The 15,215-nt window shown below is 35.6% G+C and overlaps 1 protein-coding gene across 30 annotated transcripts in view; it reads left to right on the forward strand.

The window, feature by feature from the left end:
- The window catches only part of Rbfox2 (RNA binding fox-1 homolog 2), a 267,272-nt gene that overhangs the window by 195,720 nt on the left and 56,337 nt on the right, over window positions 1-15,215 (forward strand). For 28 of the 30 annotated variants that reach the window (XR_011707033.1, XM_071609518.1, XM_071609522.1 and 25 more), the window contains one exon: window positions 7,829-8,053. Coding sequence is in view for 29 of the 30 variants with exons in the window: in XM_071609518.1 (XP_071465619.1) it covers window positions 7,829-8,053 (225 nt within the window). In the remaining variant the exon portion in view is untranslated. Of the gene's footprint in view, window positions 1-1,465; window positions 1,516-7,828; window positions 8,054-15,215 lie in introns of all 30 variants that reach the window. The other 2 variants (XM_071609542.1, XM_071609541.1) reach the window with 1 other exon arrangement.

Here is a 15,215-nt window from a genome sequence, read left to right on the forward strand (position 1 = left end):
AACACACACTTTGGGTCCAGGTGCTTTAGTTAAACCCACTCTGAAAGGATTCTTTGTTAAGCCTGCATTTCAGTAGATTTGTGCTTTTGCCAAAAAAAAAAAAAAAAAAAAAGAGAGAGAGAGAGAGAGAGAGAGAGAAAAGAAAAGTGTTTATTCTGTTCTCTGTAAAAGTGCCTATCGCACCTTCCTCTTACAGCATTTCCCCTCCCTGATTTGTGCCTCTCCTTGCAGTGGAGGTGATCAGGGCCTCTGGTGGAGGCATGCTGCTACTGGAACCCTTTTCTTGCCTGCCAGTCAAAACCTCTAAAGCAGTGTTCTCCGGCGTGGTACCCAAACCGCCTGTACCAAAGAGCATCAGGGCCCCACTCCAGCCCACTGAATGCTAAACTGTAGAGGAAAGGATCTTGACATTTGCATTTTAACATTTTCCCCTAAGTAGTTGATAAATACAACAAAATACTAGCATCTCTGCTCTGAAGGAATGAGGGAAAAGATGAGTTGTGAGCAGAGGAAGTGGGTTTGTACTGCGGGGGGTCAGTAATCTGTCGGTAATACTGAAGCAGGAGTGTATTGTCCCTGAACTCTTTACTTGGAATTAGGAAACACTTCACTTAAATTTAATATTTCAGTGGTGATAGGTTTTTCTATTGCTACAGTTGTTTTTATTATATAATCATCTGTTTTTGTCAGCCATCTACTAAGTTCCAAGCAATCAAGTAAAAAATGAATTCTTAGAGTTCCACCTGAATCTAGAAATTGGAGCTTACATGGAGACTTAAAAAAATATATTTTTTAGTTGTAGTTGGACACAATATCTTTATCTCACTTAGTTATTTTTATCTGGTGCTGAGGATAGAACCCAGGGTCTCGCATGTAGGAGATGAGCACTCTACTGCAGAGCCACAACCCCAACCAACCATGGAGAATTTATATATAGATTGTTCCCATAAATTTCAAATGTACCCACAAGTTGTTTAATATCTTGTCTCTTGATATAATCTGTATTTATTCTAAAAAGAAAATGCATTACTTTTATTCAGGTACTTTTTCAGAGATATTTTCCAGATTATAGACACTAACGCTGTCAGCTCTGTGTATTAAGACTGTGAAACTTTGTTGAGGTGAGAAAAGGAAAACACTCTTATGATACAGCCCTCCCTCTAGGTTATTCAAGTTTTGAAGGGGGAAAAAAAGACCAGTATACAAACAGTGCATTAGTTAACAGTTGGCTATTTTTAGACTTTAAAAAAATACAGAATATTTTTGATATTTTAGTTTTTTGGGATTTTTAAAGTATTTACAGACTTTGCCAGATGTGCATCCCTGATTGAAAAATCTGAAATCAGAAATGCTCCAGAGTCTAAAACTTTGAGCATTATGTCCACAGTCCAAAAGTTTCAGATTTCAGAGCATTTCAGATTTTGAATTTTCAAATTAATTATGCTCAATGTACATTTTATTTCAGAATGGACACACTGAGTAAATTTCAGATCGTACACCAGGAGACCATCTATGGTATGGATTGCCTCTGTTGCTGTGATTTAAAGGAAAAAGGTTATCTTTCTTAAAAAATTTAAATTAACAATTACATCTGGTTTTCACTTACAATAGGTCAACACTCTTAAATCCTGTTTGTAAGATGAAAGGAAATCATGTACAAAAAGCACAAACACTTAAATTTTTATTCTTTTCATTATGAGATAACATTTGCTTTATTATATAGTATTCCTTGTTATATTCTTTACTGTAGTCAAGCAAAGCAGTTTGTACACATGACTTTCTATCTTCCTTTATTTCATAAATAAATCCTCATGATGCCTAATAATAGTTAAGTGTTAAATAAACATTTTTGTTTATTTAACACTAAACTATTATTAGGCATCATGAGGGTTCTACATTGTACAGGACAGTCCCCATCCATCATAATGAATCTTCACTCTGATAGGGTGGTAAAATACACATTTGGATGTGTCGAGTATTAGGCTTTGAATTTAAATGTCTTGTACACATTCATGGTGCAAGCTAAATGCTATATGCAAATACAAGAGCAGAAGGAATTGTTCTAACTGAAGGTAGGAGAAAAGTGTGTAGACTTTCTAAGTTAGGAGAAAGAGTTATTGTCCACCCAGGTGGACACAGTGGAGAAAGTTAATGATGTATTTTCTCAAGCAAGATGTACTTAAGCTGATTGGCCTTTAGTATTAAAAACAAAAAAAAATTTTTTTCATATAAACATAGAGTTAAATTCATGCCTGGAAATAATCACATGGACTGTTATCACATAGTTTGTCTGAGAGCTATTGTACTTCTCTTCTAAACTTAGAACTTCAGAATATGGCATAGAAATCTAATGGAAATTTGAAATTGTTTTAACGTGTGTGTGTGTGTGTGTGTGTGTATTGGGAATATTCACACACTGCAGAATAAATGAGGTAAAATGTGAAATCACACCTATCTCTTAGTTTATATACATAATTATTGTTACATTTTAAACCAAAATTTTAAAAAAACATTTCTATAAGTAACAAAACATTTCTGTAAGTAGTGTCCTTGACTTCCTGGTGGAGATTTGCATTGCCCTTTTAGGAACAAGGGGTCTCAGCTGGCTTGCATTTCTGTGAAAAGCAGGAGGTTACACATGGTCATAAAATGTTTTTACCTTTCTCCCCATCTCGCACTGCTAACTCGCCTAGCGCATGCGAGGCCCTGGGTTCGATCCTCAGCACCACATAAAAATAAATAGAATGAAGGTATTGTGTCAAACTACAACCAAAAATAAATAAACATTAAAAAAAAAAAAACATTTACTATCTTGCTTGGTGATGATCATGAGAATACATGTGTATATATATTAACTTGCAAAATTGTGTACTACAGATAAGTAGATGCAGTTTATTACATGACAGTTATACCTCAAGAAAACTATTTAAAAAATTTTTGCTGATGACTAAAAATATTGGTCTTATTTTGATGTTCATACATATTTCCATGACTTACTGAAGTTGAACATTTTTATTATATTACCATTTGTATTTCATCTTCTGTGAATTGTTAAGTTATATATCCTTTGTTGCAGGATGTGTGTGCTTGTGCGCATGTGTGTGTGCCTTGTCTGGTCAACTTGAATAATTCATTCTTCCATCAGTGGTAATAATCCATTGTGTGTCTTCCCTTTGCTAATATTTTATCCCAGTTGATTTTTTCTTTTGACTTTAAAATCTGCTTCTCGCCCTGCTTCTCTTCCCGCCTCCCTCTTTTCTTTTTTCCCTAACCAATGTAACCAAAGCTGTCATTCCCCACCCCCCGAATTCGGGTTTTAGGTGTACTGTTTTAAAAATTTCCCACATCCTATTTGTACTTCCAAGTATTCCCATGTTTCCCACTTTTGTATTAGGCTTTATTCTTCAGGAATTTTTTTCTGGCATGGCAGATGAGCTGGGGGGGCTAATATTTTATTTTTTTGCTGATAGGTGTTCAACTTTTGCAAATAACAGTAATGTTCTTCTATTACTTTTATATATAAACTTGAATCTGTTGAGGATTGTCAGTATTCCCTTGATCACTTTGTGTATCCTGTTTAATTTACAGTAGTTTTATGAAAAGTTTTAAAACGGGGCTGGGGATGTGGCTCAAGCAGTAGTGCGCTCGCCTGGTATATGTGCGGCCCGGGTTCGATCCTCAGCACCACATACAAACAAAGATGTTGTGTCTGCCAAGAACTAAAAAATAAATATTAAAAAAAAAAAAAGTTTTAAAACAAGTTTTAATTTTTTTTTTTTTTTTTTACTTTCAAACTTTCCTGGTAGTATTCCCTCTACAAATTAGAAATTAGAAAAATGTGGGCTGGAGCTGAGCACTTGCCTAGCATGGGTGAGGCACTAGTTTCAATCCTTAGCACTACATACAAAAAAACCAAAAACAAATAAAATAAAGGCATACTGTCCATCTACAACTACAAGGAGGGAAAAAAAGGAAAGAAAAATATTTAGTCCACTTTCTTCCCTGTACATCATTTGTTTCTGGTCGGGAAAGAAATTAAGTGTGCATTTTATTTTGGGACTGATTTAACATTTTTACATTAAGAGTTCCTTCAAAAAATGTAACTATTATTTATTATTCTTGTTTTATTTTATATATTGAATGTTACAAATTTTGTCACTATTTTGAATGTTTATTGCTATTTTTAAGTAATTATATAATAAATCTTAAGAATTTTGTATTACTTAATCTGCTACTTTGTATGTAGTTAATTCTTTTGATGTTTTGAAATACATGTCATATTTGTAAGGACACCTGGTCTCTATGATTTTTATTTCCATTTCAATTGTGTTATTATTTATAAAATAAAATAATAGTGATGGGTGCAGTAGTCTTTTGTTAATAAGTGACAGTATTTCATAGCTTATGTTTATTGGTGGCTTTTTATTGTCTTATTTTTCTTTTCTGGTATAAATAAGATACAATGATATTTATCAGATATTTAGTTTAATGAGTTTTAACAATTTGATAAATCTGTATAATCCCCACTCATAATACATTTTCATCACTGTAGAATGTTCCAGTATATCAGATTTCAACCAGTGCTTCCCCACCCCTAAACAGAGGCCAGTAGATTCTCATATCTGCCCTATAGATTAGATCTTCCTATGCTTAGACTTTATGAGTAAAATTATATAGTATGTAATTTTTTATGTCTGGCTTCTTCATTTAACTCAGTGTTAAGATTTATCCAACTTTCAAGAAGCAGTCCATTTTGTGAATAGCCCACACTTTCTTTACCCATTCTCTTGTTGAAGTACAGTTGTTTTCAATGAGAGCTATTATAAATGAGGTTTCCAAGAACATTCCTGTACAGATGTTTTTGAAGACATGCTTTCATTTCTTTTAGGTAAATACAAAAAATGGGTTTTTTATTTTTATTTTTTCCTTTTTCCCCCCTCCTTCCTCTTTGTGGTACTGGGGATTGAACTCAGAGCTACATCACGAGCTATTTTTGCTTTTTGTTTTGGGATAACATCTCAGTAGGTTGCTGAGACTGGCCTTAAACTTGCCATCCTCTTGCCTCAGTCTCCCAAGTTAGGGAGGATTACAAGTATGTGCCACCATGCCCAAGGGAATCTTTTGACATCATAAACAACAGAACATTTCTGTAAAGTGGATATACATTTTACATGTCCACAGCAGTGTGTGAAAGTTCCTCACTACATCCTTGTCCACATTGGATGTTTCCAGTCTTTTAATTTAGCCACTCCAGCAGTAGTGGAATGGTATCTCATTTTGGTTTGTGTTTCATGTCTCTGATGGCTAATGTTGAGCCTCACCCATTCATGTATTTTTCTGCCCATTTGTAGATCTTTTAGTGGAAAATAGCTGCCAAAAGTCTTTAGCCTATTTTTTAAAAAATGCTTTATTATGACATAACAGTGCTTTATAAATCCTGGGTATATGTCCTTTATTGGATGTAGGTATTATGCATATTGTCTCCCAGTGTCTGTCTTGTCTTTTTATTATCTTATTGATATCTTTCAAATAGCAGTTGTTTAATTTTGGTATGTTCAATTTATCAATTTTTAATGGTTCTTGCTTTTATGTCCTAAGCTATTCCAGAGATGTGAAGATTTTCCTGTGTGTTTCTAGAAGTTTTATTTCTTATATTTAGATCTATTATTTCTTTCAAGTTTACCATTGTATATTTGGGGTAGAGTTAGGGCTTATTTTTTTCATCAAGTATTCAGTTATTCCTTTGTTAGATTTTCCTTTTCCCATTGGATTCACCTCTCATTGACAGTATATGCCCATGTCTGTTTCTGGATTCTTTTGTTTTGTTTATCTACTTGTTCATCCTTAAACCAGTGTTATACTAGTTTGATACTGTAGCTTTAAAGTAAGTCTTGGTTGAAATCAGGTAGTGAAGTTTTTGTTCTTTTTCAAAATTGTTCTGGCTATTCTAGATCAATTGAGTTTCCATATAAATGTTAATAGTAACTTTTGATTGGTTTTATGGGGATTACTAAACATTGTCATCTTCAGAACATCAAGTCTTTCAATCCATGATCATATATTTTATCATTTATAACCACATTTGTAGGTTTATGTTTTATTTTGTGCAGAATAATTATTGTAGTAGTGTAGCTTTGGATTCATTTTGAGATAGTGTGAGTTTAATGGCATCAAGTTAATGGTGATGCTTAGAGTGATGTTCAGAAAATGCAGAAAGTGTAGGTTTCTGCCGCTCTCAGTGGTTAGAGAATCACCTGTCCATCTGAGGGGAAAGAAGGATGACTGGAATCAGGGAGAGAGGGGAATGATTACTTCCTTGATTGAAAGACATGATGCTCACAGTGGGGAGGAGACCAAGTGTTGTAAACCCAGATTTTCCTTGATCGTTAATGTTTTAATGTCTAAAACATGGGAAAACTTTATCTAAGTTCGAATATTTTAAAGCCTTTGGCCACCTCTGCTAGCTATTTCCAGAAAGATAATTGCCCAAGACTTTGTAGACTTGTGTGTCCTCAGTAAAATAATAGCCTTTATTTTTATCTGCTAAATGGAAGGTTGATGAGAAGGTAGAATAGTGAAGGCTTTGAAAAGTAAGTATCACAGATTCCCCTGTTTTGTATATGAACTTGGAGATGGAACAGAAGTGAGAAAGACCTTGGAGCCAGAATGGCCTCTAACAGTTTCCTATAGTTAATGTCACTCTACCCCACCCCATCCCACCTCACCCCACCCCCTCAGTGTTGGGGTTTGCCTTGCACATGGTAGGCAAGCATCTGCATCTTCTTTACTGATATTTCAGATATCATTCTGGATCCCAAGTATTAACATCTGGAAATGGATGCCACAGGAGTGCACCCTGTGGCTCACCTTATAATGCCAACAGTAATTAGGAAGAACATTTCCATGTTCTTTTTGGTCTGGGAAGTTTGTCTGTTTCTAAAATTTTGAATTAAAATATTTTTATTATTTTTATTATTATTAGCCTAGTATCCAAGAGTCTCTGCCTTGATATCTAAAGGTGAATTTTTTAAAAAATATTTTCTTTGGAATCTAAAAATCTGTTGTTATCTCATTTTAAGACTTTACAATGTTGTTCTACCAGTGCTGTGAATTGCAATTTTAAGGAAATTGATTTGTACTCCTTTGGCTTCTTCTTAAGAATTGCTGAAGAATTAGAGAATATCTTTAAAAACATACTAATGGCCCAAACTAATTTTGCAGTTTGAGGGATGGGAGGGTACTGGGATTGAACCCAGGGCCTGTGCATGCTAGACAAACTAGTCATCTCTTATGTGAGTTATTTTTTTCAAAACTTGATTTAAAGGGAAGCTTTTTGACCTCTTGTTATCTAGTTAATTTTAATATGGTCTTCGCTTGTCTAGCATCCACAAATTGGCCTAAATTGGGGCATGTATGCGCATCTATTTATATGTCTATGTATAACAATATTTTCCCTAATCCTGGGGCAGTGAGTGTTCCATTTATCTGTGCAGTGAGAGAATATTCAGAGAACTCTTTTTTTTTTTTTTTTCCTAAAGAGAGAGCGAGAGAGTGGGGGGGGGGGGAGAGAGAGAGAGAGAGAGAGAGAGAGAGAGAGAGAAGTTTAATATTTATTTTTTAGTTATCGGCGGACACAACATCTTTGTTTTGTATGTGGTGCTGAGGATCGAACCCGGGCCGCACGCATGCCAGGCGAGCGCGCTACCACTTGAGCCACATCCCCAGCCCCCAGAGAACTCTTTATATTCACCTTTAAAGCAATTATCTATAACAAGGATTTAATAAGTCACTCTTTCTCCTCCTTTTCTCCCTTCATTGCTTGTTCCAGGGTAACCAGGAGCCAACAACAACTCCTGACGCAATGGTCCAGCCTTTTACTACCATCCCGTTCCCACCACCTCCACAGAATGGAATTCCCACAGAATATGGAGTGCCACACACTCAGGACTATGCCGGCCAGACCAGTGAGCATAACCTGACACTGTATGGAAATACGCAAGCCCACGGAGAGCAGAGTAGCAACTCACCCAGCACACAAAACGGATCTCTCACGGTATGTGAATTTGGAAGTGGAGGGTAAAAGGGTGCATGTTAGTGCAACTGACTTCACCTTTATTATAAGACCAGAAAACCCTTGGAACTAACTTAGCATTGAGACTCTGTTGCATAGCATGTATGTAATTTCATTTCTACTCCAAGAATTGTGATTAGAAGATAGGGAGTTTGAATTAAAACTCAGTGCCAGGAGCTTTCAGATGAGATTAACAATTCAGCAGAGCAGATGCAGTGGTGAAAGTAAATTTAGGGGGTATGCTGCTCTTTTCAACTTTTCCAGTACTTTCCATTGGGCAAAGACCCATGACCCACCTCTATTCTCACTTCCCCTGTTGCTCTGCAGTATTCTTCATGTTGGTTGTCTCCTTCCTCCTTGAAATGCTCAGTCCTTGGGGTTTTGTGCTCTCTGCTTTTCATTGTAAGCACTGTAAGTTCTGCATGTTCCTCCTCCTCTGTTCAACTTTTAAATATTGCAATGTTCCAAGTTTGGGCACTGAACCCTTTTTCCTATTTCGTATGCTCTCTCTGTACAGTTATACTACCAGATTCACTTAGTTGCTCAAGCAAAACCTAGGAGTCGTTCTTTTATTTCCTTTATCTCTACTTCTAATCCATTAATAAAGCTTGACAGCTGCAACTCCAGAACATTTTACTACTTCAGCCTTTTCTCTTCATCTTACCACTGCAGGAGGGAGAGCTCAGCTCTTCTGCCAGATGGTTGGGGTGATCTCAGCATGGCCCCTCCTAAGAAGTAACACTTTAGGCCAGTTACTTCATCTCCCTTTGCCTTGGCTTAGGAAGGTAAATGAAGGTATGAGTGTCAAATATTAGGAAATGAAGATAATAGTACCTGCCTCAGCAAGCTGTCTGGAAATCTAGAAAGATTCAAGTCAGGTGAGGGGTTTGTCATTGTGGTCACTTCTTCAGACCAAACCTCATCACTTATTTCCCATGTTAACTGCTGCCCGACTCATCCATCCTCTGCATAGCAGCCCAAATAGTTTTTGTTTTTTAATCCAAATTGTGCTATTTTCCTACTTAATTCTTATAGTTTTCTAGTACAGCTAGGCTGGACTCAGTTGTTTGGTCCCTAGCCCACCTCTTTGATCTCACCCCTTATGCTTATTAGCCGAAGTAAAAAAGACATATCAAAAATTAATCATAGATATGTATCACATACATATCAAAGTTCAGGAAATTGTATTGTCTGTGGGATTTTATTCCAAGGATAAAAATATTCTGTACTCTGTATCAAAAGAGAGATCTCTAGTTTTTAGATTTCATTTTTCCCTTTCAGTATCAGATTAACAGGAGGGCTTTAGTCAGACTTGAAGCCACATGATAAGATTTACTTCCAAATGAATATTTAGCCTTGTAATTGCATAAGGCTAGACTTAACCTACAAATACTTTTTATTCTCTTCTATTAGATATTGGACCTCCAAGAAATCCTTCTTTCCTTAAAATCATGCTGTCCTTTTAATGTTGATTAGTTATGTAAAATCTCTTAATTTTATACTTTGTAAACAATGGACTATAATAAACAACCTGGGTGGAGAGTTCAGGCATGACAGGTAACAAATGAGGCTTTCCATAGTATTGGTTCTAGAATCATGAGTATTTGACTCGCTGTGTCAGCTGCATTTCTAAATAATTTTGAAGTGATCATGAATTCACAGACTACCAGAATAGCAATTTCAAAGAAATGAAAAAGAAGTAATAAAATATATATCTGAGTCTTCTTCGAAGTATTTTAATTAGTAACTCTATTTCTATGCTAGCTACCACTCTGTGTTAGCTGTTTGTCAGCAAACTAACCAACAAGAACAACTGGGAGGAGGAAAAGTTTATTTTGGCTCATTCCTGGTTGGTTGACTGTGTTGCTCTGGGCCTGAGGAGAGGCAGAACATCAAGGAGGAAGAGTGTAGTGGAGGAAAGCTACACAGCTCAGGACAGCTGTTGCTGGGAGGGGGGGACAGGGACAAGATTAATCCCCAAAGGTACACTTGCAGTGACCTAACCTACAGCCGCACCCAACCTACCCACAATTACCAAATAGCACAGTAGACCTTTCAAATGATTAATCCATCAAATGATGAATCCACCAACAAGGTTATAGCTCTCATAATCTAATCATTTCACCTCTAAACATTGTTGCACTATTGTATAAGCTTACTAGAGGACACTTCAGATCCAAACCATAACACAGTTCTGTTTCCTGTTTTTCTTTTTCTGTTCTCTATTTCTTGACAGTTTTGGTAACTTGTGTTTTTATTTAATTATAAAGTTACTCATCATAATGTCCTATAATCCTTTTAATTTCTATAGGGTCTATAGTAATATCCTACCTTTCATTCTTGATTTTGATAATTTATATCTTTGTTTCTTGATCAGTCTAGCTAAATTTTATTAATTTGGCAGATCATCCCAGAAACAAGCTTTTGGTTTCATTGGTTTTTATTTTGTTGTCATTCTGTTTTATATTCTGTTGCTTTCTACTCTGATCTTTACTCTTTACTTCCTTCTGCTTGTTTTGGATATGATTGGATCTTATTTTCCTGGCTTTTTGTGTTGGAAACCATAATAATTGGTTTTAGGTTTTCTTCTATGTCTAAAGTTATAAATGGGGCTGGGGTTGTAGCTCAGAGGTAGAGCGCCTGCCTAGCATGCATGAGGCACTAGGTTCTATCCTCAGCACCACATAAAAATAAACAAATAAAATAAAGGCGTTCTGTCTATCTACAACAATAAAAAATAAAAACATTTTTTAAAAAAGTTCTTAAGAAGCTGCCAAACTAATTTCTATAGCTGGATCCCAGAAAAGGTGATATATTGTGTTTTCATGATTTCTCAAATTTCTTTTTTTTTCATTTATAATTCATTTATAGTGAAAACATAACTTGGTATACTTTCAGATGTTTAAGTTATAGAGACTTGATTTATGGTTTAGTAGTCTATCCTACATAACATTCCTAATCAATTGACCCTTTTTTCAGTATGAAGAGTCCCTCTTTGTCTCTATTGATATTTCTTCATTTTGTTTAGTATTAATATAGCCACTTAATCACTTGTATGGTTGCTGTTTCATGACATCTTTTTCCATTGTTTTGTTCCAACCTCTTTGAATCTGAAGTTTGTCTCTCGTTTTAAAATGTGTGTGTTGTGCTGGGGTTGTGGCTCAGGGACAGAGTGCTTGTCTAGCACATGTAAAGCACTTGTTCCAATCCTCAGCACCTCATAAAAAAGTAAACAAAATAAAGTTATAAAAGAAAAAGTTTTTGTGGGTATATACAACTGGATCTTATTTATCTAGTCTGAGTGTGTGTGGTTTTTTTTTTTTTTTTTTTTTTTTTTTGTGTGTGTGTGTGTGTACAGCTAGACCTTGATCTTTCTTCTTTATCTATTCTTAAAATTTCCATCTTATTGTTATAGCATTTGGTCTACTATATTTTGATATAATTATTAATATGGGTAGATTTATGTCTGCCATTTTATTATGTCTCATGTCTTTATTTCTCTTCCTGCATTATCAATTTCTGTTAAATAATTTGTGTGTGTGTGTGTGCACGTGCACGTGACGTGTACGTGTGCACGCATGCTCAAGCATAGGTACATGTGTAGTACTGGGAATTAAACCCAGGGCCTCACACATGCAAGGCAAGTGCTCTACCACTGAACTACAACCCCAGTCCCTCCATTAGGTTTTTTTTTTTTTATGTTTATTTTTTAGTTGTACTACACAATACCTTTATTTTGTTTATTTATTTTTATGTGGTGCTGAGGATCAAACCCAGGGCCTCGCATGTGCTAGGTGAGTGCTCTACCTCTGAGCCACAACCCCAGCCCCCCTTCATTAGTTTTTATTGTTTTTCTTTTTTCTTTTGTACTGGGGATTGAGCCCAGGGGTGCTTAACCACTGAGCTACATCCCCAGCCCTTTCTATGTTTTACTTAGAGAGAGGGTCTCACTAAGTTGCTTGGGGCCTTACTAAGTTGCTGAGGCTGGCTTTGAACTTGTGGTCCTCCTGCCTCAGCTTCCTGAGCCACTAGGATTTCAGGTGTGTGTCACCATGCCCAGCTATTGTATCTTTTTTATTAGTTATTTTTGTTTGTATTATTGTCCTCATATTTTCTTAGTGCTTGGTCAAGGAAATACATCTTTGATTTAACACAAAATCTGTTGATGTGTGTATGTTTGTGATGTGTTATTCTAGTAAAATAAAGCAATTTTTCGTTCCCCATACTCCTTTACATACACACACACACACATACATGTACATATATATACTAAAATTTATATATATCAGATATGTAAGATACTATATATAGTAGAAATGCAGCAATAAAATATAATTACTACTTTTAGCAATCTTATGTGTTTTTTAAAAACTATCAAAGTTAGGAAGAAGGTATAGACATAGTCCATATACTTTCTGGTCCCATATATGTATTACTTCCCCTATTATCAACATCCCAGACCAGAGCAGTACATTTTTTTTAAACTGATAAAGCTATATTGATACATCATTATCACCCCAAGTTCATAGTTTACATTAGGGTTCACTCTCTGTGGCGTACATTCTGTGGGTTTTGATAAATGTATAAGGACATTTATCTGCCATTATAGTATCATGAAGAGTAGTTTCACTGCCCTAAAAATCCTGTAATCCTTTTCTTTATTCTTCCCTCCCCTATCTCCCCTGCTCTTTTTACTGTCTACATAGTTTTGCCTTTTCCAGGATGTCATATAGTTGGAGTCACACAAAATGTAGCTTTTTCAAATTGGCTTATTTCACTTAGTAATAGGCATTTAAGTTTTTTTTCATGTGTTTTCATGACTTAGTTCACTTCTTTTTAGCATCAAATAATATTCCTTTATATAGTTGTTCCACAGTTTATTTATCCATTTATCTATTGAAGACATCTTTGTTGCTTCCAGATTTTGGCAATTATGAATCAAGCGGCAATAAACATTAGTGTGCAGGGTTTTTCTGGATTTAAGATTTCTACTCCTTTGGGTAAATACCAAGGAGCACAGTGGTGTGGTGGATGGTATTGTAAGGGTATGTTTAGTTTCTTAAGAAACTGCCAAACTATCTTCCAAGGTGACTGTGCCACTTTGCATTTCCACCAGTTGTGAGAGTTCCTTTCCTCCTCATACTCATCAACATTTGGTATTATCAGTGTTCTGGATCTTGACCATTGAAATAGTACTGGCATTTCATTGTTGTTTTAATTTGCATTTTCTTGATGATATGATGTGGAACATCCTTTCATATGCTTTTTTTGTCCTTTATGTATCTTTGATGAGACGTCTGTTTAGATCTTTGGCCTATTTTTTAATTAGATAATTTATTTTCTTAATGTTAAATTTTATCATTCTTATACATTTTGGATATCAAATCTTATTATCATTTCCAGTGATCTTCCTATAGATCCAAATTATTTTCTGATGTCATTTTCTTTCAGCCTTAGGATTTACTTCAATATTTTCTATAGGTAGGTCTGCTTGAAACAAACTCTGCTTGTGTTTATCTAGGAGAGTGAGTGTGTGTGTGTGTGTGTGTGTGTGTGTGTGTGTTTGTGTGTGTTCATTTTTGAAGGTTAGTTTTGTTAGCTATAGAATTCTTGGTTGACAATTTCTTCTCCAAACCCCACCCCCAGCACTTTAAATAGGTCACCCCTCACCTCCCACCCCCCATGAAAGTCATTTAATTCTGGTAAGAAGTCAGATCTTAATCTCATTGTTGTTCTCCATATGTGATGAGTTGTTTTCTTTTGCTGATATCAGGATTTTCTTTTTGTCTTTGACTTTGAGCAGTTTCACTGTGATGGATGGTGTATATTGATTGATTGTGTGGTACTGGGCCTTGAACCCTGGGCTGCTTTACCACCAAGCTAAATTTTCAGCCCTTTTAACTTTTTAATTTTGAAACAAGGATTCACTAAATTGCTGGGGATCTCATTAAGATGCTGAGACTGGCCTAGAACTTGAGATCCTCTTGTCTCATCCTTCTGAGGTATCTGGGATTACAGGTGTACACCACCGTGCCTGGTTCTTTGTTTTTATCAGACTTGGGTCTTTTGAGATTTTTGGATCTATATAAATTGTTTTATCATCAAATGTGGAGTGTTGGGCTGTGGTTGTGGCTCAGTAGTAGAGTGCTTGCCTCACATGTGTGGGGTGCTTGGTTCGATCCTCAGCACCACATAAATAAAAAGATATTGTATCCATCTACAACTAAAGTTTTTTTTTAATGTTTTTTTTTAAAAAATGTGAAGTGTTTTCACCATTATTTCTTCAAATATTTGTTCTTTTTCTTCTTTCTTCTGAAGCCTACCATTACCCATATAGTAGGACAGTTGCTAATTTCTCAGAGATTTTTTTTTCTTTTTAAAATTTAATCTGAACCTAAAGAGAATCTGAAGAAAGTTCTATTTTTCTTCAATCTTTTTTGTGTTTGTTCTTTAAATTGAATAATTTATGTTGATCCTGTTTTCTGTTCATTTGTTCTGTGTTCTGCCATCTCAAATTTACTATTGAGCTCACCTAGTGAGTTTATTTCAGTTATTTTACTTCTTAGCTCTAGAATTTCCATTTAAATTTGTATTTCTTTATTAATATTTCTTATTTGTTACTGTATTTTCCTATAATTCTTTGACTGTATTTGTGTTTAATTACTTGGACATCATTTGCTAAACCCAACATCTGAGTCTGAGTCTGAGTCTGTTTCTGGTTACTGCTTGTTTCCTTGAACCTTCCTGGTTTTTGCATGTCTCGTAATTTTTTAATGCAGATTTGTATTGTCGTGACTCCGGAGTACTGCTTACTTTTTGGAGAGAGCATATGTGTGTTTTAGGCAATTCGCACACTTTCTATGAAGTCTGACTCCAGTACAATGTAAGGGCACTGAAGTTTCTGCTTAGTTATTTTCTTCTTTTCTCCTTCCATTTCCACTTCCACTGCTATGTTTTATCCTGGTTGGTAGTCACTCCTGTGTGTCTCCATAGGTTAGTAGTCACCAGTGATTAGAGCAGAGGTTGAGTTCAAGCACCTGGAGCTTGTATGCATCCACCTTCAATGACTTGTGGGTCGGGATGTGTGTTCACGGTCTACCCTGGGCTTTCTTCCTCATTTGTGTAGGTTCACATCAACACAGGC

The sequence above is a fragment of the Marmota flaviventris genome, chromosome 3 (assembly GCF_047511675.1).
Source record: "Marmota flaviventris isolate mMarFla1 chromosome 3, mMarFla1.hap1, whole genome shotgun sequence".
NCBI classification, from domain to species: Eukaryota; Metazoa; Chordata; class Mammalia; order Rodentia; family Sciuridae; genus Marmota; species Marmota flaviventris.